Genomic DNA, 27,471 nt, shown 5'->3' with positions numbered 1-27,471 from the left:
ATGGCAGCATGTCTGCAGTCCCAGCATTCCTGCAGCGAAATGAAAGGTGGAGACAGAATCCCTGGCCTACACAGAACGGACAAGAGACCCTGTCCCCAATAAGGCAGAAGAGAAATGCAGAGGACTAAAGCTGTCCTCTGATTCCTCATCATGTGCCATGGAACATGTGGCCTACACACACACACACACACACACACACACACACACTCGCAAGAGAATGACAGACAGACCAACAGATTTTAGACAGAAAATAATGCCCTAAATTATCAACACTATATAACCTCTATTAATTACAGTAAATAATGAAACTAACTTGTCTACATGGTCAATTTCCACGATATCATGACAGCAGTCCCTGCCCTCTGCCTTTCCCGTCCCTGGGAATGTTCTCAAGGGATCATTTAGTAATAGTTCCACACTTCTCACTTCTCTCTGATGTGTATGTGTATGCCAACTGTCATACACACAGATTATTTATATTCCAAAATTCTATAATTTGCCAGTTCTACTGCTTACTACCAATTCATACCTGGTTCCTTTGCTATATCATACATCCCATATTGTGGACAGTGTGACTTCCCACCCGAGTCCTGCAGTAATGAATACTTTGATTTTATCACTATTCTCTCTAAACAATGCTACTTTAGAAATCATACAAATAAATCCTGTAGTTATTGTATATCTTATTGTATCTAGTTTATATTTATTTACAAACAGTGAAATTACCAAATCAATGATATTTGCATTTTTACCAATGAAAATTTCTTGGCATAGAGTAGTCACTCAATGAAACTAAAATTGTCTTATTATCTGTCATAAAAAATTATATTACTTTATCACATACACACTGAGTAAGTGGATGATTGACAGTTCTTTTGAGTCAGGGTTCTACTCTATAACCTATGGTGGCCTAGAACTCACTCTGTAGACAAGGCTGGCCTCAAACTCATGGTGATCATTGTGTTTCATCTTCCAAATACTTGGTTTCTAGGCATTAGACAATAGGTCTAACCATCACCCAAAGTATTTCAATCTCCATAGCAGACTGAATGGCAAACTTCCAATGCTCATGTCCTGTCTCCTGGATTCTGTGAACATGAATCTCACTGCAAACATTCTTTCATCATGGTTATCCACGCCCACACCCCAAAGCAGGTGCTGTATCAGCATGAAATAGAAAAGGCAAGATAAACAATTGCATCCTAAACAATGGCAAGTAGCTGTGCAGCAGGAGGAAGTTTGCCGGACACATAAAGAAGGTTCTGTGTAGCTGACATTAGAGAGGTGCACCTGAAGTCTAGGGTTGGAGCATCAGAGACTGGAAGGAACAGGAGTGCTTCCTGCCCAGGAACTCTGATGAACATCTGCCCTGTTAACAACCACACACAGAGTCGAAGCTTCCAGAACAGTGCAAGAATAAAAATGCCTCTGATTCTTTAAGTTGCTCAGTTTGTGGTAGTGTCAAGGGCACTTCAGGAAACTGATAAAATAATTATTATTAAATTGGACACATAGTGACATCAGAAATGAGTGTGGTTTGGAGGCAAGTTGACAAAGACACAATGATTCTACTGCAGAGCCTGGCCCTGAGGCCAAGTGTTCCACTGTTGCTAGACTGTTTGCATTCCAGGCCTTTTCGGTTGGCAGGTCTGCAACTGGATCCCAAACTACCAAACAAGTTGAAACAAGCCTGTTTGTGTTGATAACAAATACCAACTTAACATTTTGTTCTGTTTTGTTTTGTTTTGGCACAGGCAAATCCAATATAAATTGATCCAATCTAGACTTTGAAAAGAAAGTTTCTAAGTGTGTGTGCTTTCCCCTGAAAACCCAGGTGGTGGCAGATGGAGACGCAGGAGCCTCTATTCATCAAATCGTAATTGATCCTAAGAGAGCCTTGCTGGAGAGGGAAGAGCACTTTCCCAGACAATCCTTGGTCTCTCCTCTGGAGGAGAATTATCCTGCCATCTGGAAAGAAGCAGACTGCTCCTTTCACAGACACTGGTAAGCTAATTAGCAAATGGTTCCAGCTTACACAGCCCAGAACTCTGTGCTGACCCCTCTGTATTCTGTTTACAGGTTAGAAAGTGCTGCCGTGGGAAGACTCTGAGACGCTTGATGCTTCTTCTCAGGACTCAACTATGAACTGAAGTAAAGCAGTGAAGGCTGGGGATGTGCCTCACTTGTCAGTGTTTGACACACAAATACAGAAATCTCCAGCAGCCATGTGAAAGCCCGGGGAGAGCAGTGCGTGACCGTAATCCCAGGGGAGAGCAGTGCGTGACCGTAATCCCAGTGCTGAGGTGACCGAGATAGGAAGATCCCTGGGCGACACAGCAGGACTGTCAGCCTGGACAAATCAGTGAGCTCCTGGTTTAGTAAGAGACCCTGTCTCAAAAACAAGATGGAAAACTAGGCATAGTTACATGTGCCTTTAATCCCAGCACTCAGAAGGCAGAGGCAGACTGATCTCTGTGAGTTTAAGGCCAGTTTGGCCTATATATTTCAGGTCAGTTATAACTATAAAAAGGTTTTTTTTTTAATTTTTAAGTGAAGAGTATTGGAGAAGACATCTGACATTAACTTCTGGCCTCTACACATATGCACACATACCTGACATGCATCTATGCCTACAAAATACACATGAACACACACCTAAGTAAATAAACAAATCTGTGATTACTATGTACAGTTTCTAGAAGAAGAAATATTGGACTTCAGAGTGACTGAAGGATTTGTCACACTTCAAATTCATTGTTACCCTCCATACTATAACACCTCTTATGGATCATCTCTCAAGGCAGATATAAGTAAGAAATCATCCTGCTTCATTTCAGGTATTTGCTCTTGGGAGATCATGACTTCCAAACCTCGAGCTTGTGCAAACAGAGATGAATACTAAAGGACTTGTGGTCATTCAAGTCCCTGATATCTTCAGATTCAAATATTAGTTTATTGCTCACGGTGTATATATTACTCTAGTTAAGATTAATTACAAGTAAAACTATCCTAAGCCAGTTTCTTTGTGGAATATTGACACAGCCTCTCAACAGTGCTTGTGTCCTGCACTTGTGTCTACCGGGATCCAGACCAGAGGTCACCAGAAAACCCATATAGATTTTTAAAAACCCATCTATGTATACAGATTTCAAAAAGCTTGACACTGGCATTTCCTTAGTAAGTCATTAATAAGTAAAGTCTTCAGGTGGCCATCCTCCATAGACCTATAAAAAGAAAATTAAAAGCAAGATCAATTGTGCTTCTGTAAAACCTTACATTTTTTATGACTACAAGAAATGAAATAAAACAAAACAAATTACCCTTCCTGAAGATGATTCCCATTTTTGTTCTGTAAATCACAGTGGAATAAGTGACCAGAATCAAAGCAAGAGGTCTAAATTCAGATACTCAAATTATTTTATTTACCAAATAGGTATGGAGTCCTACTCTGTGCCAAGCATGTACTGGACTCCAGCAGTGAGAAAAACCATGTGAGATCTAAAAGAGCAAAGTATGACACAGGGTATATACAGATTTAGTTTCTAGTTTTCAGCAAAAACATAGCTGGAGACTCAGTCGACACTCTTGCTGCCCTCTGTCTGAATTAGATGATCTTGGAAAGCTAGAAACACTGACGCAGCTGCTGACCTCAGGTGTCTAGCCTTAATTTAGGCAGCCATGCCAGTCACATCCACAAAAATGCCATCATTCAGAGGAACTGCTGTTGCACAGGAATTTTCAAGGATGTTGACTCCCTCAAGGGATGGGCCTCTGAGAGGGAATATATGTTTCCAAAGAACTCTTCCTGGTGCTCAATGAGTGCCTTCCACTTTCTTGCACCTGTCCGGCTGTTGTAGGCATACACATTCCCAGAGACTGAGGGAAAGAAAGCACACAACACAGAGAAAAGGAATTATGGCAGACTTGCACCAAGAGTTTATTAAACACATGCTGTGCAGTCCAGAGAGTGGCTAGCCTGCCTTCTCAAGTCTTGCTTTCTTTACCAAGAGAAAGGAAAAAAAGAAGCAAAAGTAGGCAGTTTGTGACTTCACATACATTTAAAAATTTGCACCTTCTAGTGAATTCTTTGGTGGGAAGAACAGTACTATATACTGATACATTCAGCAGTTACATTAATCTCCACAGATGACTGGCTCTCCATAAAGAGGTATATTTTTAGAATATGCAAAAAAAGATGGAGTCTGAAGCCTCTGGTCTAATTGATTGTACTGTGCCAATGTCAGGTTCTTACTTAGGACAATGTATTGTGATTATCAAAGATATTCTCTTTAGGACAGTGGGTCTAACAACCTGTTGGTCATGACCCTTTTGGAAGTCAAATGACCCTTTCCCAGGGTCACATATCAGATATCCTGCATATAAGATATTTACATTATGATTCATAACAGTAGCAAAATTAGTTATGAAGTAGCAACGAAAATAATTTGGTTGTGGGTCACCACAACATGATGAACTATATTAATGGGTTGGAGCACTAGGAAGGTTGAGAGCCACTGCTTTAGGAGAACCTTGGTAACAGATGGGTATGCAGTACTAATTCTGTACTGGTTTTTGACAATTTTGTGAGCCTCTAATTACTTTTTAAAGGTTAAAAAAATAGAATAACTCAAAACTGTCACCAAGTCCTCCCCCTCTGCAGGTTCCTTAATTAATCTGAGGATTTATTAATCAATCTTTATAGGAACAATAATGAAATATTGGAGAAAGAATGTGGAGATAAGGTTTGAAAGAAGAATATCGTGGCTGTTGATGAGATGGCTAAATAAAAAATTAACAATAGTAGAACAATGATTCCTGTATCTGTCTAATAGTAGAAGTACTTAGGGATTAAATGCAGTGTTTTCATGACAAACACACCTGATATGTTCGAGAGGGGCTGACATATTAGAAATGAGGAAACTGAGAGACAATTGAATAGCTTGAACTGTTTGGGAGGCATCCAGGCTGTGGTACCAGGACCTGTCCTTAGTGCATGAGCTGTCTGTTTGGAACCTTGGCCTTACAGGGACACATGCTCAGCCTGGAAGGAGGGGACTGGACCTGCCTGTACTGAATCCACCAGGTTTAAATGAATCCTCAGGGGAGTCTTGGCCCTGGAGGAGATGGGAATGGAGGGGAGGGGATGGGGGAAAGGTGGGGGCAGGGGTGGGAGGGGAGAGAACAGAGGAACCCATGGCTGATGTGTAAAATTAAAACACAAATATAATGAAAATTCACAATACTTAAATGAAAAAAAAAAAAAAGAAATGAGGAGACTGAGACGCACATTTGTTAACTGACAATGTTAAGCCACCTGTAAGGGACTACAGATCTTTAAAACTAACAGCCAAATGTGTCCTAAAAGCCAGTTGTGGTGGCGCACACCGGTAGGATACTGAAGAAGGCAGAGGCAGGAGGATCCCCAGTTGAGGCCGGCCTAGGAGAAGCTTCGGCCGGGGCAGAGACACAAACAGTGTCGGTGGGACCATGGAGGCAGTGACTGCTGCTCCAAGTTGCAGGCTGCTTCTCATCATGTTGGTGACTTCGGTGATACTGCTACCTGGAACAAAGAATTTACTGATGCTTGTTCAGAGAAGAATTGCCAGGACCAGCGTGTTACAAAAAAGCATCAGCAAAGGTCAGTTTGGAAAAGGTTGGCAAGAGAAATGCAGATTTTCTCTTCTAGGGAAGAACGTTCATGGTTCCGAAAGACAGACAGACATGAGATTGTGATTGCTCCAAACCACATAGGAGGCACACACACACACACACACACACACACACACACACACACACACAAAAGGAAGTCTTCAGAGAACCATTGAACATGCCTAACAGCAACTTTGAAATCTTCAAAAGAATGATGGGACCCAACAAAGATGAATTCATGTGGACTATGGTAAAGCCATTAGCACCACGGAAAGATTGACTTTGTACTACAACCTGGTCAGGACAATTTGAGATGACTGGCTGAGATGATCCAGCCTGACAGACTACTTGAACAAGGACTTGAAACAAGCCCTGCGCTTTCTCATTATGCAGCGGCTGGACAAATGATACAGGACTTGACAATTAACCCAAAAATAGAGCTGGGATTTAAAAAAAAAAAAAAGAAAAAGAAAAAATATAGATATGAGGTAGATCACTGAATCTACTCTGAGAAAAAAGATAAAGAAATAATAGGGTAAATGGGTAGATCATTGAATCTACTCTAAAAAGAGAAAGAGAAAGAGAAAGATGACAAAAGGTAGATTATTGAAACTTTCATGAAGAGAAAAAAGAGAGAATACGGATATGATCAGATGAAAAGGTCAATTATTGGACCTACATTTAAAAAGGAACTACTTGTTTTAAATATAAGTAATGAAAATTCTTTTTGTCTGAGTTTATCAAATGTTACTGGACTAGACATTGTTAATATATATAATGGAGTTTTTAATCTGAATTTGTCAAATGTTAATGGACTAGACATTGTTAATGTAATTCTTGACTGTATATATTGTATATACTTATTGGATAGTTTTTCTTATATTAGTAATAACTTTTTCTTTTTTCTTTTTATTAAAATAGAAAAGGGGAAATATAGTGATATTTTATTTGTATTGAAATGTGATTTTATTTATATGTTAATAAAGTTGCCTTGAGGTCAGAGCAAGCCAAAGCAGAAACTGGGTGGTAGTGGGGCAAGCCTTTAATCCCAGCACTTGGGAGGCAGAGCTAGGTAGATCTCTGTGTGTTCAAGGACACAGCCAGCATGGCAGACACACGCCTTTAATCTCAATACCAACCATAGAAGACCTGGAGGTCTGTACAAACAGGCAGTGATGAGGAGGTCATGTGGCTGGGTTTACAACCAATGAGAAAACAGAACAGAAAATCTATTTAAAAGATAGGACACAGAGAGGTAGCTCTCTTGCGGAGAGGAAGAACAGCAGAAGCAGTGAAGGGTAAGGTTTTCTGCTCTTGCTCTGACCTCGTGGTTTTTAACTCTGCAATCGGTTCTGTGTTTCTTATTTAACAAGCCGGTTACATCTACAGGCAAAGGTAGGAAGGAAGTTGTGTTGTGATCTGTGTTTATCTGAATCCAAAACCAAACTGGACTTTATACCTCTCATTCTAAGTCCTACCAAACATTTAGTAAAAAACGATATGAAACAACACGTGTAGGTTAGTATCAGTGTCCTGTAAAGCTGTACCATGTTGAGCCAGCTCCTCAAAATCCATTCATTGAAGGATGATTCTTCCTCTAATGTGCATATGGACAGCATTCTTCACTGAAAACCCCTTACACACACACACACACACACACACACACACACACACACACACTACCCTTATCCAGCAGTTTACTTTGGAACTTGAAGAGGATACCTCAGTTGTGCGTCTAACAAAAATAGGGTTCAAAACAAGCTAAGTGGCTGTGACTGCGTGCATGAAACCTGTGCAAGATCAAGTCAGTCATGATTTCAATGTGTCCATGGAAGGGTCTGTTAGTAACTGTGGATGCTGGGGTTGGGCCAGCCAGTTTTCTTTGTGGATGTGGCTGCTGGGAAACTGCCCAGGCTCCAGTAGATGGCCCTGGACACACACAGGCAACACTAAGTAGACTCAGTGAGTTGTTGTTGTTGTTGGTGGTGGTGTTGTTGGTGTTGTTGTTTTGGTGTTGTTTTGGTGTTTTGTTTATTAAAAAAAGAGTACATTAAGTTGGGAAGAAAATGTGTTGGGAGCTGGAGAGGGGAGAAGCTAGAAATGAGAAGGGGGTGAATTTGTTTAAAGTGAGTTACATTCATGAAATGTTTGAACTTATTTTAGATAAAAGCAGTAATAATTTGGGCACAGAGGAATACATCTGTAACTCCAGTGGAGAGTAGTGGGATGAAAAAACAAGTAGGTTCTTAGAGTTCACTGGCCACCCACTCTAGCTAAATCAGTGAAGTCCAGGTTCAGTGGGAGACTTTATCTCAAAAGTAAGAAGAGAGCAATTGAGGAAAATACACATACACAGACACACAGTGATAAAAATAGTTTTTAATAAAAAGCATAATTTTGTATTGTGAATATTTAACATGATAAAAATGAAAGAGATTATGTTTATAAAGCACCTATAAGCCTGGAACATGGTATATTGATTAAATGCATACATAGTTCTAATTTTAGAGGAAACCAAAAAAAATGGCATGAAAAAAATTTAATTGTTTCCAATAATAATGATAACATAGTGGGCTGGGATTATAGCTCAGTGATAGATCACTTGCCTAGTGTGTGAAATGTCCCACAGTGATGGACCACTTGCCTAGTACATGCAAGATCCCACAGTGATGGACCATTTGCCTAGTTCATGCAAGATCCCACAGTGATGGACCACTTGCCTAGTTCATGCAAGATCCCACAGTGATGGACCACTTGCCTAGTTCATGCAAGATCCCACAGTGATGGACCACTTGCCTGGTTCATGCAAGATCCCACAGTGATGGACCACTTGCCTAGTTCATGCAAGATCCCACAGTGATGGACCACTTGCCTAGTTCATGCAAGATCCCACAGTGATGGACCACTTGCCTAGTTCATGCAAGATCCCACAGTGATGGACCACTTTAGTTCATGCAAGATCCCACAGTGATGGACCACTTTCCTAGTGTGTGCAACATCTCAGGTTCAATCCCAAGCAATGGAAAATAGCAACAATGGTGACAATAGAGGAGACAAGGAGAGGGCTTAGAGTCTCACAAGCTGCTCTCCTATTCTTATACCAGGAAGTCTGGTAAAAGACATCACCTGCTTATAGGCACTTAATAGTCACCTACTGCTCTTGTACCCTTCGCATCTGCCTTTGCCTTACTGCTTCTTAAGATCCAGTCTCTGCCCTGAAGAGTTATATCAACTCTTTCCTCCCTGCCTTTGAAAGTAAAGAAAGTCATATGACTGTGACCCATTCTCTGAGCCTCTGACTCAATCCTGATTAAACAGGGACAGTGATGATATTCCCATCATAGGAATCTGGAAATCAAACACAACCTTCATCCTTGTGAAAAATAAGAATAGCAAGTGATGTTTGGCATCAGTAAACACTCTGTATTTGTTCATATATGTTGGGGAATATTATTTTGAAATGTGTTACTTTTGTTTATATTGCCTTTGTTTAACTCTGTGAAGCTGTGATACTGTGCCTGTTTAAAACACCTGATGGTATAATAAAGAGATGAACAGTCAATAGCAAGGCAGGAAAAAGGACAGGTAGGGCTGGCAGGCAGAGAGAATATATAGAATGAGAAATCTGGGAGGATAAGAAGGAGTAAGAGAACAAGGAGAGGAGGATGCTAGGGGCCAGCAACACAGCCAGCCAGTGAAAGTATGATATACAGAAGTAAAAAAAAGGAGAAAGCCCAGAGGTAAAGGGTAAACACAATAATTTAAAGTTCCAAAAAGCTGGCAAGAAACAAGCCAAACTAAGGCCAGGTATTTATAAGTTATAACAAGTCTGTGTGTGATTTATTTGGGAGCTGGGTGGCAGGCAAAAGCAACCAACAACACAAATACACTTTTAATGATTTACTGAAAACTGAAATTCCTAGGAGCCTATTTAATATACAATGGATGAGTGATATGTTTTCAATTAATAAAATATTTTAAAGGGTTACTTTATTTGGGGAAAACCTGTACGCTAGCAATAAAACATCACTAATTTCATGTGAAGACACTCAGAGCTGGCAGGAGGTAAATTACAGAGCAATACCACAAGATTCTGTAGTACTAGTGAGTTTGGTGTAACTAATGCCTTGTGTTACATGACATTTGACTATATTTATTATAGTTGTGTTTAAATTGTACAGTAACCCTCAGGAGACAGGCAAAGCCTGTATCATACCCATTTTCCAGCTGTGAAAAGGGAGACTCTGGAATGTTAAATGCTTCCTCCAAGATCACATGAAAAGGTTGATTACATAAACTTCAAAACCTTGGGATTCTAATTCCAGATCTGTGGCTTGTCTTGAGCCTCTAAGCATTCCTAAGTTCTCTTTCTTCCCTTAGGAATGAAGCGCATGGAAAAGAAAATATTGTGCATCATTTTATAAAATGAAGGTATGGTCTGCTTTGCAACTCCAGGATTCATAATAGATAAATGGTAGAATAAGAGTTGTGAATCTATGACCCAGCAGGCCTATAGATATGGAGGCTAATAAAGATAGCTAAGACAGTGTTTGAGCTTGACCCTTGAAAAGGTTTGAAATGTCACTTGCTTAGAACCTGGGTAGACATTGGTGGCTTAGCCAATAGACCAGCATAAGTGATGTCATGTGATTTCTAGGCCTGGGTCTCAAAAGGCGACAAGGTCCCTGGAACTCTATCTAGAAATCCAAGCTAACATGCCCAGTGCCCAGCTAATCCTGACAGAGAAATTACATGAAGAGGCCAGAGGACCCAGCTACACCCATCCTGCAAATGTCTTCCCATGATGTCAAGCTGTGAATATCACTACTTTGGACCTACTGCATCAGACGAGCTGCTGGGATAACAGTACTGGAGAAACATCACTTATCCACATAAAGACAAAGAACTGCCCAGACAATAGTTAAATCACATTCCTGATACACTAAAGAATAAGTTAAGATGGTTATTATCCTAAGCTGGTAACTTTTGGGGTGGTTTGGTACCCAGAAATATATAATCAGGAATAAAAATATTTTATTTATTTATTTTAAATGGAGTTAAAGTTATTACCCAAATTTAAAAGATGCATATTTCATATATAAGATGGTAGATGTCCAGTTCCTTTTGCCTCAAAATCCTAAGTTCCTGGCCTATCTCTAGGTGGCAATAATTTGATAGGACTGAGTAAGGGCGATGGCCTCCAGGCATTAAATGCCATTGATGATTCAATTGATTTTTTTATCTGATCCCTTCTTAGCCCTAGAGTAAGTTTCTCCAGCATTGTTATTTTGCAAAGTATAGTGAATAATCAATCCATTCATAGTTTTGAGTATCTAAATCCACAAACTGGATTTAATTCAAAAGATACAAAAGCATCCTACCTGGATCAATGGCTTCTCCATCAAACACAGTCTCATATACAGTGGTTTCCTTAAAAAACAGTCCACATTAGTAATAAAGTCAACTTGACAAAATTACTTTTGTCATGTGTTAAATACTTTAAGCACATTATTTGTGATGGTTAGTTCTAATTTTTATCAACTTGATATAGCCTAGAATCACCTGGAAAGGGTCTTAATAGAGGACTATCTAGATCAGGTTGAACTGTGGACATGTCTGGGAGAGGTGGCTTAAGTATGTTTTTTGATGTGGGAAGGCCTGGCCTGAAAGTGTGTGGCACCATTCCCTGGCTTGGGGCTCTGGACAATTAAGAGTAGAGAAAACAAGCTGAATCCCAAGCCTCCATACACTTACTGCTCTCTGCTGCTGCCTGTGATGTGACTAGCTGCTCCAGGTTCCTGCCCCTGCAGTGATGGACCTGGCTTTGTAAGGGAAAATATTCTTCTGCAAGTTGAATTTTTGTCAGAATATTTTATTACATCAATAGAAATAAGTATAGGACATCATTTCTTGTAAGTTCTCCCATCTTTTTAATCTGTAGAAGGTTAGCAGTGTAGGGACTAAAACTTTCTGTCAGTTTTACCTCTCTCAACAACCTCCCCTGCAATGGTAGGCCTGCTCTGACCTCTGTTAACTCAGATACTTCTCATGGGAATCTTGTATGAGATGTGTTATATATCACACTGTACCTTCCTTCTAAATCTGTATGCCAGCTTCCTGACTTTCCAGTACCTCAGAATGCCACTACATTTGGAAATATTTTAAAGAGGTAGTGAAGTAAAATGAAGTTATGGATTAGCCCAATATGATCAATATTCTAAGAGCAAATGAGGGTTCAGACAACAGACTGTCCTCAAGGCCAAAGACCTCAGCAGAACCATGGGCATCTCACCACTAGGACTCTGACTAATGAATCTCTGTCATTTAAGCCACCCAATCCAAAGTATTCAGTTAGGGAAACACTAGAAAACTAATTCACAAGATTTGGTGGCATCAACCTCCTTACAGAAAAGGCAGAGAGTGGAACACTGAGGGGGAGCCAGCCTGTGAAACAAGGCCATGGCTAGCCAGGACTCTCGTAGGAATGCCCAGAGTGCCTAGGAGGCAGGCAACAAAAGCAAAGGTGCCCGTCTTGTTCTATGCTGAACTGAGGGTCCAAGGACCAGCCCTCTCTGGTGTATTTATGTGGATTGTTGGGTGGTTATGCCTTGGCAAGTTTGAACTGGTTTGCCTTCTCTGGGTGTAGATTTACCATCTTCTAAAGACTCTAAGGTTGAGGAATTTGCCCAGATATGTCACATGGATAACAATTTCAAATACAGTTTTAAATTCTAAGTAGTGTTAAGTAATGCTAGAGCTACATTTGCCTAGTCATTTTTGCTATATGCACATATACTTTAGGTAAATTTTGCCCTCACCAAGTTTCTAAAATTTTATCTGAAATCCTAGCATTGTAACACATACTAATTCATTAAAAATGGTGAACTAAAATGATTTTATTTCCTTCCTATGAAGTTTGTATGGATTTTACCATATCCTTAGAAGGAAAACCTTTTTAATATGCAACAAAAATGTACTTACTGTTAGTACTTCTCGCTTTTTATTTCTGGTTTCTGTAATTACATTTTTTCCTTTTTGATTTCTGTCTCCTGTTTAAAAAATGCATTAAAGTTAAGAATAACTAAATGGCAAATGTGTAGTGGGTGGCAATTTTAAAAGACACAATTTGGATGGTAAGATGACTAAGGTTTGGGGTGCTTGCTGACAAGTGTGGCAACCTAAGACTGGTGCCCACAGGGTAGAGAGGGAAATCCGACTCCCACCAGCTTCCTGTAGCCTCCCACAAAATTAAAAATTAAAATAAAGATGTGGTCACTTCAGCAATACACACACTAAAGCTGAAGTGATCAGCATGGCCCTTCTACAAGGATGACAAGCAAATTTGTGATATAGTCCATATTTTTAACATAACACTAAAGATGTTCAAAAACAGCATATAAAAGCCTAGTATTCATAAGGTTCATTTTGATACAGATATATTCATATAAAATAATTTAATTGGAGTAACACTGATTGCCAAGTAAAAAGCCCAGCACCACCACATGGTGGTGACACATGTCTTTAATCACAGCACTTGGGAGGCAGAGGCAGGTGGATCTCTGTGAGGTCAAGGCCAGTCTGGTCTATGGATCAAGTTCCAGGACAGTCAGGGCCACACAGAGAAACCCTGACTTGAAAAAAAAAAAAAAAAAAAAAAAAAAAAAAAAGCTCAACAACAAATATATAGGATACTTCCCTTCAAGCTATTAGTGGGAGTGTCCTGGAGCTCTCCCCAAAATATAGGCTCACTGTCACTGCCCTTGGTCGCCTACTAAAACTTGATGGTGATACTCAGATACTCACTGCTGAAAACACCATACACATTGGTCACAGGACGTGGAGAGCTCAAATTGCTATAACCATGAAGCCTTCCCCCCACCCCTCCCGCTGCATAACTTCCACAGTAGCCCAGAGTGCCACGTAAGCTGCTGGAGGTAAGAAGCTGTCACCAGCACTCCCATCTGTGACCCTGTGAGCTACAATTAGGGACTGGTAGGTGATAAGTGTCAGTTTCGTTGGCAAGCTTGGCAAGGTATGGCCATGAGTGCAAGGGCCACGCAAACGTTGTAGGATAAACAATTACTTTCCGAATGCATTTTAGGCCAGTGAGAAAGAATGAAAGTGACTAGATCAAAATGCATTTCAAGAATTTCTCAAAAAGTCAAGGAAATGTTGTATTAAAATAAGTACATGTAATTTTCTAAATCACATAATTCAAGAATAATTAGGAAATCATATCTTACCTACAACATACTTCATTCTTCTGTATAGAAAGAAAATTTGACAAAACATCAGTTAAATTATGACAATGTATGTTGAAAATCATTTCATTCAATAGTTAACACATGACTGTTATCACAACTAATCTTTAAAAAGAATAATGTAGTTTTCATTAGCCGTTTTCATCTGTTTTACTGCACCATTTTTTAAAAATCCTGTGTAGTTAACAAAAATATAACTCAAGTTCTAAAGTGTGTGTGTTACCCTGCATAGAAGTTCATTGGTGTATATGTGTGTGAGTGGTGTGTATATGTGATGTATGTGTGTGTGTGTATGGTGTATGTGTACAGTGTATATGTGTGTGTGTGGGGGTGTGGTGTGTGTGTGTGTGTGTGTGTGTGTGTGTGTGTGTGTGTGGTGTGTGTGTGTGGTGTGGTGTGGTGTGGTGTGTGTGTGTGTGTGTGTTGTGTGTGTGGTGTGTCCATGTGTGTGAAGTGTGTGTGTATGTTATTGAGATTGAATCCAGAGCCTTGAACATGCCAGGGAAACACTCAACCAGTAACTCTCATCCCCATCCTTCCTTTTCCTTTTGATATAAATGGTCCAACTCATGCTGGTTTGAATCTGCAATCCTCCTGCCTCATCCTACAAGGACCTGCAATTATAGGCCTGTGCCTCTAGACCTGGTTCCTACACCACTTTGAAGCTATGGCATTCTCTACCCTGAAGAACAGTATTTATCAATGGCCACAAAAGCAGGTGTGTTTTCTTATCCATTGGTCTCAATGAGCTTTAAAACCAATTAGTCGGGCTGGAGAGATGGCTCAGTGGTTAAGAGCACTGACTGCTCTTCCAGAGGTCCTGAGTTCAATTCCCAGCAACCACATGGTAGCTCAAAACCACTTGTAATGAAATCTGGTGCCCTCTTCTGGCCTGCAGGGACACATGCAGGCAGAATACTGTATATATAATAAATAAATAAATCTTAAAAACAATCAATCGTGCGGAGACGAAACTGACACTTGTCACCTACCAGTCCCTAAATTAATTCCTGGTGATTGTAAAACATCTGCCCATGAAACCACTTTGCCTCAAGATAACATGAGGTGCCTGTTTGTTCACAAATTTATTTGTTGTTGTTGTTGTTGTTGTTTTTAATTCTCACAGATAGTACATTCTACAGTATTACCTACTGTTTTATTGTTTTCTGTTCAGTTTGGGTAGGATTCTGTTTTTGTTCTTGTTTTTATTTGGTAGTTTGTTTTTTTAAGATTTATTATTTTATTTTTAATTGGTGGGCAGGTTCCCATGAAGGCTGGAATCAGATCCATTGGAACTGATGTTACAAGAGATTATAAATCACCCAAAGTTGGTGCTAAAAACTAAACTCCAGTCCTCGGCAAGAGCAGCCAGTGCTTTTAATTTCTAAGCCGCGTCTATACCCACCTATTTCTTTGTTTGGTTTTTGATTGTTTTGTTTGTGTGTGTATTTGACAAAGTCTCAGCATTGAGGCTAAGGCTGGCCTCAAATATACTATGTAGTTCCTGCCTCCATCTCATAAATACCACCAAGCTAACCTCTGTTACTGGCTTTTTAATTTTCTTTTAATTATAATATAATTGTATAATTTCTTCTTTCCTTTTCCTCTCTCCAAACCCACGCATATATGCCTCCTTGCTCTCTTTCAAATTCATGGCCTCTTTTTCATTAATTGCATTACATGTGTGTGTGTGTGTGTGTGTGTGTGTGTGTGTGTGTGTGTGTGTATTATACAGCCTGCTCCATATGTATAATAATAGTTGTATGGATGTTTTCAGGTCTAACCATTTGGTACTAGATAACAAATTGCTGTGCCTTTCCTGAAGGAATATTTCTCCTGCGCTCATCATTCCTTAGTTGTCTGTAGGTCTTTGCATAGGGCTGAGGCCTCCTGAACTTCTGCACCACTCCCCTTCACACTAGCATGTCCTTGTTCAGCTCAGAAGCACACACTTTAATAAGCCAGCATAATCACTAATTACATCTGAATAGTTGACCTTATACCCATAGATAAGTGAAGTCCTCACCACTCACCAAGGAAACATCTCTGCAACACAGAAAGACGATTACAGAAAACCACAACCAATCAAAGTGCAGAGTTGTGGGCTTCTTTTCCAACTGATACATCTACAGTGCAGCTCCTGCACCTGATGTTCAGAGACCATTGTGGAAGAGGAGGTAAAAAGAACCAGGAGTCAGGCAGTTTGCTTTGAGGCTGTGTCTCCTAAAATGTCACCCTTTACTAAAGAATGCCTCCCAACTAGTTCAGAGACAGAGTGGGTCTGGAATCTCTGGTGAAAGAGGTCGCTGAGTTTTGTATCCCTACTATTTTGTCTCTCTAATGCACACTTAGGCAAAATCACTGACAGCTAAGATTAGCAAACTTTAATTAATTTTTTTGTATCAAAAGCCTAGAAAAAAAAATCACATACTTGGGTTTCAACTTGGAGTCTTCCTTGGCCAATTTCTGAGAGCAGCTTTTTATGTTTCCATATCTCCAAAATAGAAAACACATCCAGGAAAACAATCCAATAAAGATAACAGCCGTCAGAGCGAGGATGAAAGGAATGTACCAGTCACTGGTTTTGTACGTGTTCACAGCTGTGTACACAACGGTCAGACCTTTTCTTTGCTGCAAAATGATTTCAAAGCAAACAGAGTGTTAGTCCCAGTTTTCAAAACACATGTGTTTACACAGTATAGCATCTGTGTAGAACCAACGTCTTAACAGGTGGTGGGATCCGTTCTCATACATATCTCATAAGTATGCAGGCAACAATGAGAAACATGATGACACAAAGAGCCAGCAAGTTAATAATGTAGAGAAGAGAGCTGCAGGAAATGGATACTCCATGATCCAAAGCTAATCGGGTCTTTCTTTCCACCTGAGTCCTTTGATCTATAAAATTCAGAGGTTGAGCTGGATGATATATGAGGTCCTTTTTAGGCTTGTATGTCCCTGTTATCTACGCCCTTTTGTGTAGTTTGAAGTAATAGTACATTCTTGAAAATCAAATATACAAGGAAAAAGACTTTTTAATTTGTATTTTAAAGGCCACAAAACAATAAAATACACCCTAAAGTCTACTGAGCAGGAGCTTTCATCTTTGGCTGGCTGATAATTCAGCAGAGGCTTCCCATATCTGCTTTATAAAGGATAAAATACTAAAAGGTCTGTTAAATGTTGTAGAGTTGTACTGAAAATGAGATGAAATGGTGGCCATAAAGCATGCAATGCAATGCCTGGTACACCATAGGTGTCCATTATTATGATGGCATAGTCATTTTAAAATGTCTATTTGTAGAGGTTTTTAATAGCTATAATTCACTGAATAGTGCTTCTTTCTATTGAGCAAGACCTTCATATTATTCAGCCAGCAGTTTAGAAGACCGCTGTAGGCAGTTTAGTGGTCCTTTACATATGCACATATAATTTTCACTAATTCTTGTGCACACAATATTTATTCACAGATGCACAGTGTCCAAGAGAGTGTTTGTTTGGATTAGTGCAAGAGTCTAAAGGCATATAAGGAACAGTGATGGCCTGATCATTCTTTTAGGATTTCTGGTCGATATTTGACTTGGCAGTAAAATATTACATAGAGATACAAATTAAATTCTGTAACTCCTTACTTCAGAATGGGTTGGAGGAGGTGGTGTGCTGATTCTTCTCACATAAACATCTATAACAGCAGTTCCTGTCTTGGGCTTGATGGCTTTGCCAGATTTCAGGTTGTCATCGATTACATGCACCACAAGATGGTATTGCTGCTGCTGTTCAGCTCCAGATTCAAAGTTGAAAGGATTCTTCACAATTAATTTTGGAGTATTTGTACCCCGACTTGGGTCTAATTGGAAATGAAGGTTTTCATTTCCTTTAAAAGGAATAATGGGAAAGTTAAAATTATTTCATAATACATCAGATGATCTCAAGCTACCTTTAAATGAAATTAAAACACAGAATGTGTACATAGATTAAAATTTGTGTTATACTATAAATTTCCATATCTATAAATAGCTTATAATAAAGTTGAAATCAAATAATCAATACATATAGGGAAAAGTATTTTAAACTAAGCATGTTAAGATAAGCCTATAATCCTAGCACTTGGAAAGGAAAGGCAAGAGAATCAAAAGTTCAAGGTCATCCTTGGCTACATAGAGAGTTCAAGGCTTTCCTGTTCTACAAAAGATACTGTCTCAAAAAAGAAAAAAAAAAGAAAAAGAAAAGAAAAATGTCTTTAAAAGTTGAGATCATGATTCTAAGCCCTGCATGTGGCCAGCAAACCTCATGCTACTATCTGATTATTCCTCCTAATTTTTTCCTCTTCCTTTATCTGATTATCACATTCAACCTGGTCTAGACCAGTGATTCTCAACCTGTGGGTCATGACCCCTTTGGGGGTCAAATTACACTTTTACAAGTGTCACCAAGACCATTGGACAACACAGTTATTTACATTACAATTCATAACAGTAGCAAAATTACAGTTATGAAGTAGCAATGAAAAAATTTTATGGTTGGCGTCACCACAATATAAGGGACTGTATTAAATGGTTACATACAGCATTAGGGAGGTTGAGAACCACTGTTCTAGACTAATATCTAATGAGCCAATCAGACCACAGTACCAATTATGTCTTCAAGAGGTTATGTCCTCTCCAGGGCCTAGAAGACACTATTATAAACAAGATGAACCTAACAGTGGGTATAAATATCAAACTAGTCCTCATAATTAAATAGTATGTCCTTTCAGATGAGCAGCAGCAAGTCTGAGACACATAAAAAAGGTTGTATTGCCATGGTCAAGATGGATGTCAAGACAGTGTTTTCCTGTGTAGACTTTCTCTTGGTTTATGATTTTATGTGTTGACGTGCCAAGTTAAATGAATAATAAGTGCCATAAATACATTCCATATCTTTCTTAAATGGTTCTGTGTAATAATTTCTAAGAATAATGCCTGATACATGGTTGGTCTCAAATAAAGGAAGATCTCCTATAGATGACAAGTTGGTGACTATAATGTTTATGTGAATCTGTGTAGACCAACAATAATACAATCAAAACCATCTAGCCTTGTAAGCTTGTAACAGCATCATCAGATGGAAAGATGAATTCTGTTTTCAGCTAGCTCCATGGATAACAAACTTAATTTCTTGTACTAAAACCTATTGCATTTCCCCAAGCTTAGAAGTCACAGGAGCAATTGAGTTGTATCTGTAGACATGAAAGGGTGCCATGAAGAAACAAGATACTATAGCTATGAAATAGTGTAACCTTTACAAACAGTCACTTGTAGTGTTACATTTCGTGTCTGACATTGTATAGCTAATGTCAACTTGACCTGTGTTTGTGATTAAAAGAAATAATTAAAGTATCCACCAGAAGCCATTTCAAAGCGCATCTCAAAATCATGTGAATCTCTGTCATGACAGTTTAATTTGAGGCCATTGACGTTTGTCCCAGCAACAACATCATCAGAGATGACTGCCTTATATAGATAGGGTATGCAGACGGGTGCTTCATCATTCTCATCTTCAATGTTAACAGTGACCTGTCAGTGATGAAGGGACAAGAAACATCACATCCACATCATGGAACTATTTATAAACAAAATCAGAAATGAGCATCTGGATGGGGGCACATTATCCAGATTTATTAAGTAAAAAGTCAAAGTTTTTCTGAGTTTGCAGACATGTTCTTATAGATATGGATTCTGGCTGTCAATCACTAGTCAGTGGTTTATTATTCTTGGGTCAGTTGTGACAGTCTATGTCCCCTTTAGGAAGAATTTGGGGCTCATTAGATGGACCTTCATGGAAAGCACAGTTATACAAATGATTAAAAGGCAATGCTGAAGCATGCTGTCTTTGAAGCTAAAGTCCCCTGGACTCTTTGAACTGTCTATGTTCAATGGCAGACACACCCAGAAGGTGCTTCTCCTAATTTAATTAAGGACCTCTTCTGTACTGTTTTCTCAAGCAGGATGTATATCTGGCCTTAATGAGGGCTATTATCAACTTTTTCCTAATTAAATTACCACAAATCAGGAAGCTATGATTTCCATGGAAAAAGATGGAAATATCAAGGATTTGAAAATGTCAGTGATCAAATGCCAGTCAGCCTTGAAAGATTATCTACCCACTTCTCCAATGACTAATAGTTTTCCCAATAACATTAGCAGAAGAATCCCTGGTGTGTCTACATCTGCAAGAATTATCTTTTCAAAAATGTTTGATGAAATGTTTTAATAACATAGTTAAGTTCTTGGAAGAAACCCTGCATTTCTTGATGTTACTTCTCTGTAGGTTGACTACAGCTACATGTGCTATTGAATATGTGAGATTTTTAAAAATTATATCTAAATTATTTATTTTGTGTACATATGTTTGTGAGTGTATGCATACTACAGCACTATATGTGTGTGATGTCAGAGGTCAAGTTTCAGGAGCTGGTTCTCTCCTTCCATCATGTGGGTCCAGGGGATCAAACCAGATTGTCAAGCTTGGTGGCAGATGGCTGAGCCATCTTATTGCCCTGAGATATTTTTTTTAATTTTCATTTAATCTTAATTTAATTATGTTTATTTTTTAAGAATTTTATATATGTGTACTGTATTTGCATAACTCCCACCCTCCCTTTACCCCTCTACCTCTTCCCATGCTCCCCTCCAAGCTCAAGACCTCTTTTACAATTATTGATGTCACACACATATGCACATACGTAAGTACCTATACAACCTATTGAGCCCCTCAGTGCTCCTCTTACACACATGCATTTAGGGCTTACTATTTGGTTAAGAGAAAAATGAATATTCCTTCTCTCAGCAGATATTAACTGCCAGTAACTCTTCATCTAGGGCTGGGGCCTTATGAAATTTCCCCCATCCACATTGGCATGTGAACTGGTGTTGTCATCATGAGGTTTTGTTCAGTTATCCATATTGTTGAGATGTTGAGATGGGCACAGCTTCTATGCCATGTCTATAAGACAAAATCTAGTAGCAGGTGTCCTGGTCCTCTGGCTCTGAGAGTATTTTCACCCCTTTTCTGTGATGCTCCTTGAGCTTTAGGTATAAGGATTGCACTGTAGATGTACCAAATGGAGCTTGATACCCCATAACCACTAATTCTCTGAATTTGGGTGAGTTGTAGATCTCCATGGTAGCCTCTTCCTGCTGCAAAGAGAAGCTTCCTTGATGAAAGGTGAAAGGCACACCTATCAATGGATATAAGTCTTTAGAAATCCATTAGAAATTTTATTGTGTTAGGAAAATAGTAGATTCTCCTCTAGGGTCTATGACCTCTCAAACCATGGCACTTAAGGCCCATGCCTGGTTTTCAACATTAAGTAAACAGATTAGGGTGATTTCTGTGATATAATGGAAATGGATTTGGACTTCATTAAAACCCTAAACTTGCCACTCCATTAGGTCTTTCACTTGATACAAGTTACATTGTTTTTCCTTCCCTTCCTATGGCCATTGAGAAGGTAAATTCATCTATTTGCTGACTATTACTTGGATAGAATGCTTACTAGACACAAAGCATCTGACGTACACACTGACACTAAGATCGTGAACCAAACCAAGTCTCATATTCTACAGGAGACCAAACAATAAGTGGCATATGGATTAATAATATATCTGGTAATGCCACATAGCAATCAACACTATGTGACAGCCTATCTTTGTTGATACACTCTTCCAGTTCCTACTGCTCCTCTGTATTTGAATAACGTCCTTACGCAAGATGCATTGTCAAAAAACACGTGGTGTTTGGTGTGATTCTAGTTTGCGTAAACAATCTTGTCATGAGTTGTATGTAGATTGTCCCCATAGACTGTGTTTGAAAACTCAGTCCCCAGCAGTAGATGGCACTGTTTTTGGAAAGTTCTGTGGCATCTTTAGGAAGCAAAGCATCACTAGAGGAAATACATCACTGGAGGCAGACCTTGGAGAATTCTGGTCCAGCCTCACTCCCTGTCGCCTCTCTACTTCCTGACTGCAGCTGCGGTGTCACCAGCTGCCTCATGATTCTGTTGCATGCCTTTCCTGCTTGGCTAGATTGTGTCCCTTCTTAACAGAGCACATCTTACACATCACACACACACACACACACACACACACACACACACACACACACACGTTGCTTCTTGCCAGGTGTCTAGTCACAGCAATGTTACACAACTGGGACAGATTCTTTGCTGCCAATCTTCTGTTTCTCACTTTTCTCACACAGCCCCCCACACCCCCTTTCTGTGCTCTGTCTGTAGAGTTAATTTGTCCTTCCTTCTTGGGATCACTTACCCGCTAATACTCATCAATATTATTAGATTGATAATGTGGGTCCTGCAAGTTAAGCATTAGTTCTGATGTATTGAAAAACAGAAAGAAAATTGAGTGGTTGGGTTGAGTAAGAAGAGAAGCTAGGGGCTGGCAAGATGGCTCAGAGGTTAAGAGAACTGGCTGCTCTTCCAGAGGTCCTGAGTTCAATCCCCAGCAACCACATGGTGGTTCACAACTACCTATGAGATCTGGTGCCCTCTTCTGGCCTGCAGGCAGAACACTGTATACATAATAAATAAATCTTAAGAAAGAAAAGGGGGAGAGAGAGAGAAGAGAAGAGAAGAGAAGAGAAGAGAAGAGAAGAGAAGAGAAGAGAAGAGAAGAGAAAAAAGAACAGAAGCTAAATGTAGCCAGGCCCAGATTATTCAAACACTGTGGACTTTGGGAATGATGCTGGGGCTTAGTGTGATGTGGAGTGGATGAAAAGGTCATAGGACAGGCAGTAGACCTTTTTCAAGAGTCATTCTGGTGGACTTCATGGCCACAAGCTGACACATGGTTCTAGAAAGCAGCCTGCTTTATCAGACCAAGTACAGGCAATGGAGGCACAGTTGGGATGTTAGCAATAGATGGGTGAGAAGTGGAGAAGAGAGATTGTCTGAAGGACTCAAGAAAGGATTTGGGGCATATGACAGGGAATAAGTTCCCAGACTTCATCCTGTCTCTTTGAGTTGAGTATCCTCAAATAGGTTCCATAGCAACCAAGCTTTGTAAATAAAATGTTTCCCTGGGTTAAAAGGGCGGGGGGTGGGGGGTGGGGTCGAACACTAGCTTGCAATGTGAGATTGAGAATGAATTATATAATTAGAGCTTATCATACACAACACTTGACCTGTATTGGGTTCTTAATAAAAATTATATGAGGGTGATGGTGGTGATGATGAGGATGGATCCCTCAATTCTGGAGACTGAAGACATTTTTCATAATGAAAAGTCAAATTCATTGGCACAATCATTTTGGCACTTGATATATTGAGCTCCCAAAGGCATATGTGACAATGTCTTACACTTTTGTAACACATGATTCTGCACATAAACATTTAATAAATACCCATTAAGAGGAAGAAAGAATGAGCAAGTTCTTCTTTATCTTCCAGCAAAGTATACATTCTTTTCATGAGAAGAGAGTTACTTGAAGTTTCTGTGTATATTAAATATACTTTTCCTTTTCATCATAAAACATGAATGGTAATTGCAAATTGTGCCATCCTATACTATGTGAAGAATTTATAAGCATCTATAAGAAAACTGGCCAAGATACCTCATGTTAAAAAATCACTCTCGTAAGCATCATCCTAAAACTGGAACCCCCATAATTCGAGCCTCAAGGTTGTACCCTCGGCACTCTGAAAGCCCTTCTAATCACTAATGTGAATAGGTCTCATATTTTCCTCACAGTGACACACTCACTCAAAAAAAGGTTGTTGTGCAATAACAAAGCTTTAGCTTCATTAATAATGTGTACCCCATAATAAATACAACATCATATATTCTTGATGTCTCTCAAGAGTCTTGACCTTGCTAAAATAATTTAGAGATACATGCATTTCTTCATCTCAAAACTAAAAGAATGCACATGGCATTGTGAACATTGCCTTGAGATAGAGTCAGCCTGCATTTAATGCTAGAGCAGTGCACCTTATATTAACCCTGGGTACATTCCCTAAACTCTGTGCCTCAGTCTCCTCATCTGTATGATGGAAATGAGTAGAATACTGCCTATTTCACATTAAAGTAAATACCAACATCCTCATGTCTTTGTTGTCCAAAAAGATTCATGTATGCTTTTGAGAACACATTCACACCAGAGAGAAAAGCCAGTTCCTCCTTACCCATTCAGCCTTTCAAAGGTAAATTCATGCAAAAGTTATGGAATACCTGAGAAGTAGGAGCAATTCACAAGTTTCTCCATTCCCTACTATTATTATAATCTGATCACCCCAATATGATAAATTAGAACTTAATACATTGCTCAGTCACATAGACAGAAAACCTGCATGTTTGTACTTACTGTGGCCACTGCCGTTTGTGGATGGGATCTGTCACAATCCACAGCTTGCACTGTGAGGTTATATTGCCTCACCGACTCAAAGTCCGGCTGACTGGTGAGTTCAATCACTCCAGAAAGGGGGTCAATCCAGAACCTTTTTACAGCCTGGATGTCTCCATTGATTATCTTGTATGTCAGACAATTTGGTGGGTAGTCCTCATCAATGGCAGTCACTTGTCCAACTTTGTAGAAGGCTGCCAATGTTTTACAATGCTTATTTTTCTCATGTACATACATTACTATGAAGGTTTACCATGTTTATCATTTTCCAAATGATAACCTGAATCTTCCCAAGTGATAATATAAATCCTTTTGCGTAATAATAACTGTTTGAAAAGTAACACTCCACATGATGACAGATAGATTTACAGAGAATTCTCAGCCACTTTAGACCACTGGTTTTACTCAAATGAAACAATTTAAAATAACTTTACAATACTAATAATTAGCTTCATCTTAGCATTATGTTAACTTTCCCAAGGCCACAGACCTAGTTGTGGTAGAGTCAAGCTTAAGTCTGTGTCTACTAATTCTACAGCCAGATTTAAGATAGCCTCACAATATTTCCAGTTAGTATTCACATACAGTCTTTCAGAAAAATGACCATTTAACATTGGTTAAACTCATATGCCAAAACTGTTTTCCCTTTCTGTGTTCACATTACTTGCCCTGCAGGAAACCCTAGCACTCTGGCTTGTGACTTGCTTTGGTCAATGATAAATTAGTGAACCCGGTGCAGTCAACAGTATGAGAAGCTTTTGAAAGATTCGATTACCTCTCTCTTGCCACATACCAATCCCCCATTCCTGATTGTTAAAATGCTCTATGAAATTAACTCTAGTTGTGACTATACCTCTTTCTTCACTCTGAGAAACATACTCAGTCTAGCCTAAGGATGAAAGGATGAGAGAGGGCCCAGAGTGCCCTACCCCAGTCATCCCAACCAAACCAGGACCTAGCACTGAAAACCAGCTGACTCTCTGAACAAGACCAGAAAGATAGTGCAATTCTCAGATGTGTGAGCTGGAAAAAATGCTTATTGCTATGCTACTCTAACATTTATGGGGTTCATTACATAACATACTTATGGCAAGAGATTACAGTTATGATAGGTTTCCCTTCAATCATTTTATACTTAAATCATAAGCTCTGATATATAATTATCTAGTTCACCAAGAGGTGTACGGGTGTTTCCACTGAGCAACGATGAAGAAGAAAGCATTTCATGTGCCATCCCCATCATTTTCAACCCCAAAGGCTATTTCCTTATTTGGCATCCTCCTTTGATCAAGATTCATCTCTCATAGTGAGTTAGTAAGCAGACTGTGAATATAGCTATGATGTAACAGCAGAAGAAGCACATTCATGGAAAAGAAGACTTCTTATTGTGCTAGTTCCAGAAGGGAAGGCATCTATTTTTAAGAAATGGATACATGGCCATGGAGAAGCATATTCAATAAAACTGATCACTGTCTTACAGACATGGAAAATGGTGGGATCATTACCACATTTAACACCTGCTTAAATACAATGGGAAGAGTATTCTTCTGAAGGTGTAAAATTAACCTTTCAATAAAGTCTAAGTGTTATCTTGAGCATCTTTAACTGAATTTTAAATAGAGTAATTATGGAGCTCTGAATGCTGCCAAACCTCATCAAAATGTACTGAAAAAGGAATGCACTTTCCCTTGTGACCTGAAACCCAGTTGGTTCAATTTCCATGTTTCTTCTAAGTCACTACTGATAAAGTTCTTTTGCCTACACCTACTTCCCTCCATAGATTTTAATTACTTCATCACATATCATCAATTTTTTATAGATCTTCATAATTACAATTTTCATGTAATCTGCTAAACATATTTAAGTTCTCTGTGCTAATCAACTCAGCATGGAAAAAATTCTATTAATGTAGGTTTCTGTTTTGTTTTGTTTTGTTTTTGAGCTGGCCTGGAACTCTCTGTGGAAAGCAGGCTGGCCTCAAATTTCCAGAGGTCCACCTGCCTCTGCCTCCCAAGTGTTGGGACTACAGGTGAGTCCCACCATGCCCAGCTCCTCAATGTAGTATTTAAACATCCTCAAAGTCTACATACCTAGCATTTGATATTCTGAGGGGAGTTTGTGTTCAGAGTAGTTTGACATTTTCAGTTTCCTCCTAAGGACACTGTAAGGATACAGTGCAGAGGTTTTACCTCTTCTGTAAATATCTCAATATGTGTTTATGTATAGATGTATGTATGTATGTATGTATGTATGTGATAGAGATTACATGTCCACATGGTTGGGCTTGCCCGGCGGACCGCCTAACTATTTCCGGTTCAGAATAGCCCTCTCCAGGTCAGACATCTCGCTGGACCGGAACTCTGTGGCCTTACATGGTTGCGTAAAGCGCATGCACAGCCATGTAATCTACATGCATGCGTGGAGTGCCCACAGGAGTCCCTGTATGCATGCGCGGCCCAACCTTTAAAAAGCTGGTGCCATCTTGCATGAGCCCCCTTATCTCCTCACCCATGTGTTTCACGCAGGCCTGTCACCTCTATCCTCTTTAATAAAACTCTTCTGTGGTTTTGTCGTGTTCGGGATGTGTTCCTAGCGCCGCTTAAATAACTAACAGTATATATGTATGTGTGTAACAGCAATTAATTAAAAAAAACAGGCCATGAATTTGAAAGAGAGCAAGGAAAAATATATAAGAGAGTTTGGAGAGAAAGAGAAGGGAGAAATTATGTAATTAATTATATTATAAAAAATAAAAGAAAGAAAATTATTCAAGACATCTAAGACACAAAACAAACAAACAATAAAAAATCCTCACATTCAATCCCATTCAGCTTGTGTGCTCTAATAGGGAAGACTGTTAGCATTCGGGCATTATGCTTGTAATGCTCTGGATAGTCTACTTGGATCCACCTTGAACAAATCAGAGGCATTCCAGATAAGCACTGTCAATCAACAGCCTAAATTTCTCCACCTTTTCCTTGTCTTGAGACTCCCCTTCCTCAATTACCAGGACCTAAAAAAAATTTTCCCCTAAACTTAACTTTATCTTCTGCTTTAAGCATCTTGCCAGCTCTAAGCAGTGCCAGACAATCCCACAGAGCCTGGACAAGGAAGTGAAACAGCAAGCTATCCCAGGACAGGGCCAGCATGTCAGCTTTCTCAG

General features: G+C 39.4%; 1 protein-coding gene across 1 annotated transcript in view; it reads right to left on the bottom strand.

Annotated features, from left to right (window-relative positions):
* Nucleotides 1-3,709: 3,709 nt before the first annotated feature.
* Nucleotides 3,710-27,471, bottom strand: part of LOC118591204 (cadherin-related family member 3-like) — an 84,060-nt gene continuing 60,298 nt past the window's right edge. The window contains exons 12-19 of the mRNA XM_036199332.1: nt 24,270-24,502; nt 19,294-19,465; nt 17,543-17,784; nt 16,342-16,541; nt 13,893-13,912; nt 12,631-12,698; nt 11,031-11,079; nt 3,710-3,876 (exon numbers count right to left, since the gene is read on the bottom strand). Of these exons, the coding sequence (XP_036055225.1) occupies nt 3,710-3,876; nt 11,031-11,079; nt 12,631-12,698; nt 13,893-13,912; nt 16,342-16,541; nt 17,543-17,784; nt 19,294-19,465; nt 24,270-24,502 (1,151 nt within the window). The remainder of the gene's footprint in view (nt 3,877-11,030; nt 11,080-12,630; nt 12,699-13,892; nt 13,913-16,341; nt 16,542-17,542; nt 17,785-19,293; nt 19,466-24,269; nt 24,503-27,471) is intronic.

This window comes from Onychomys torridus, chromosome 9 (assembly GCF_903995425.1).
Source record: "Onychomys torridus chromosome 9, mOncTor1.1, whole genome shotgun sequence".
NCBI lineage: Eukaryota > Metazoa > Chordata > Mammalia > Rodentia > Cricetidae > Onychomys > Onychomys torridus.
This window is presented reverse-complemented; position numbering and strand designations above follow the sequence as displayed.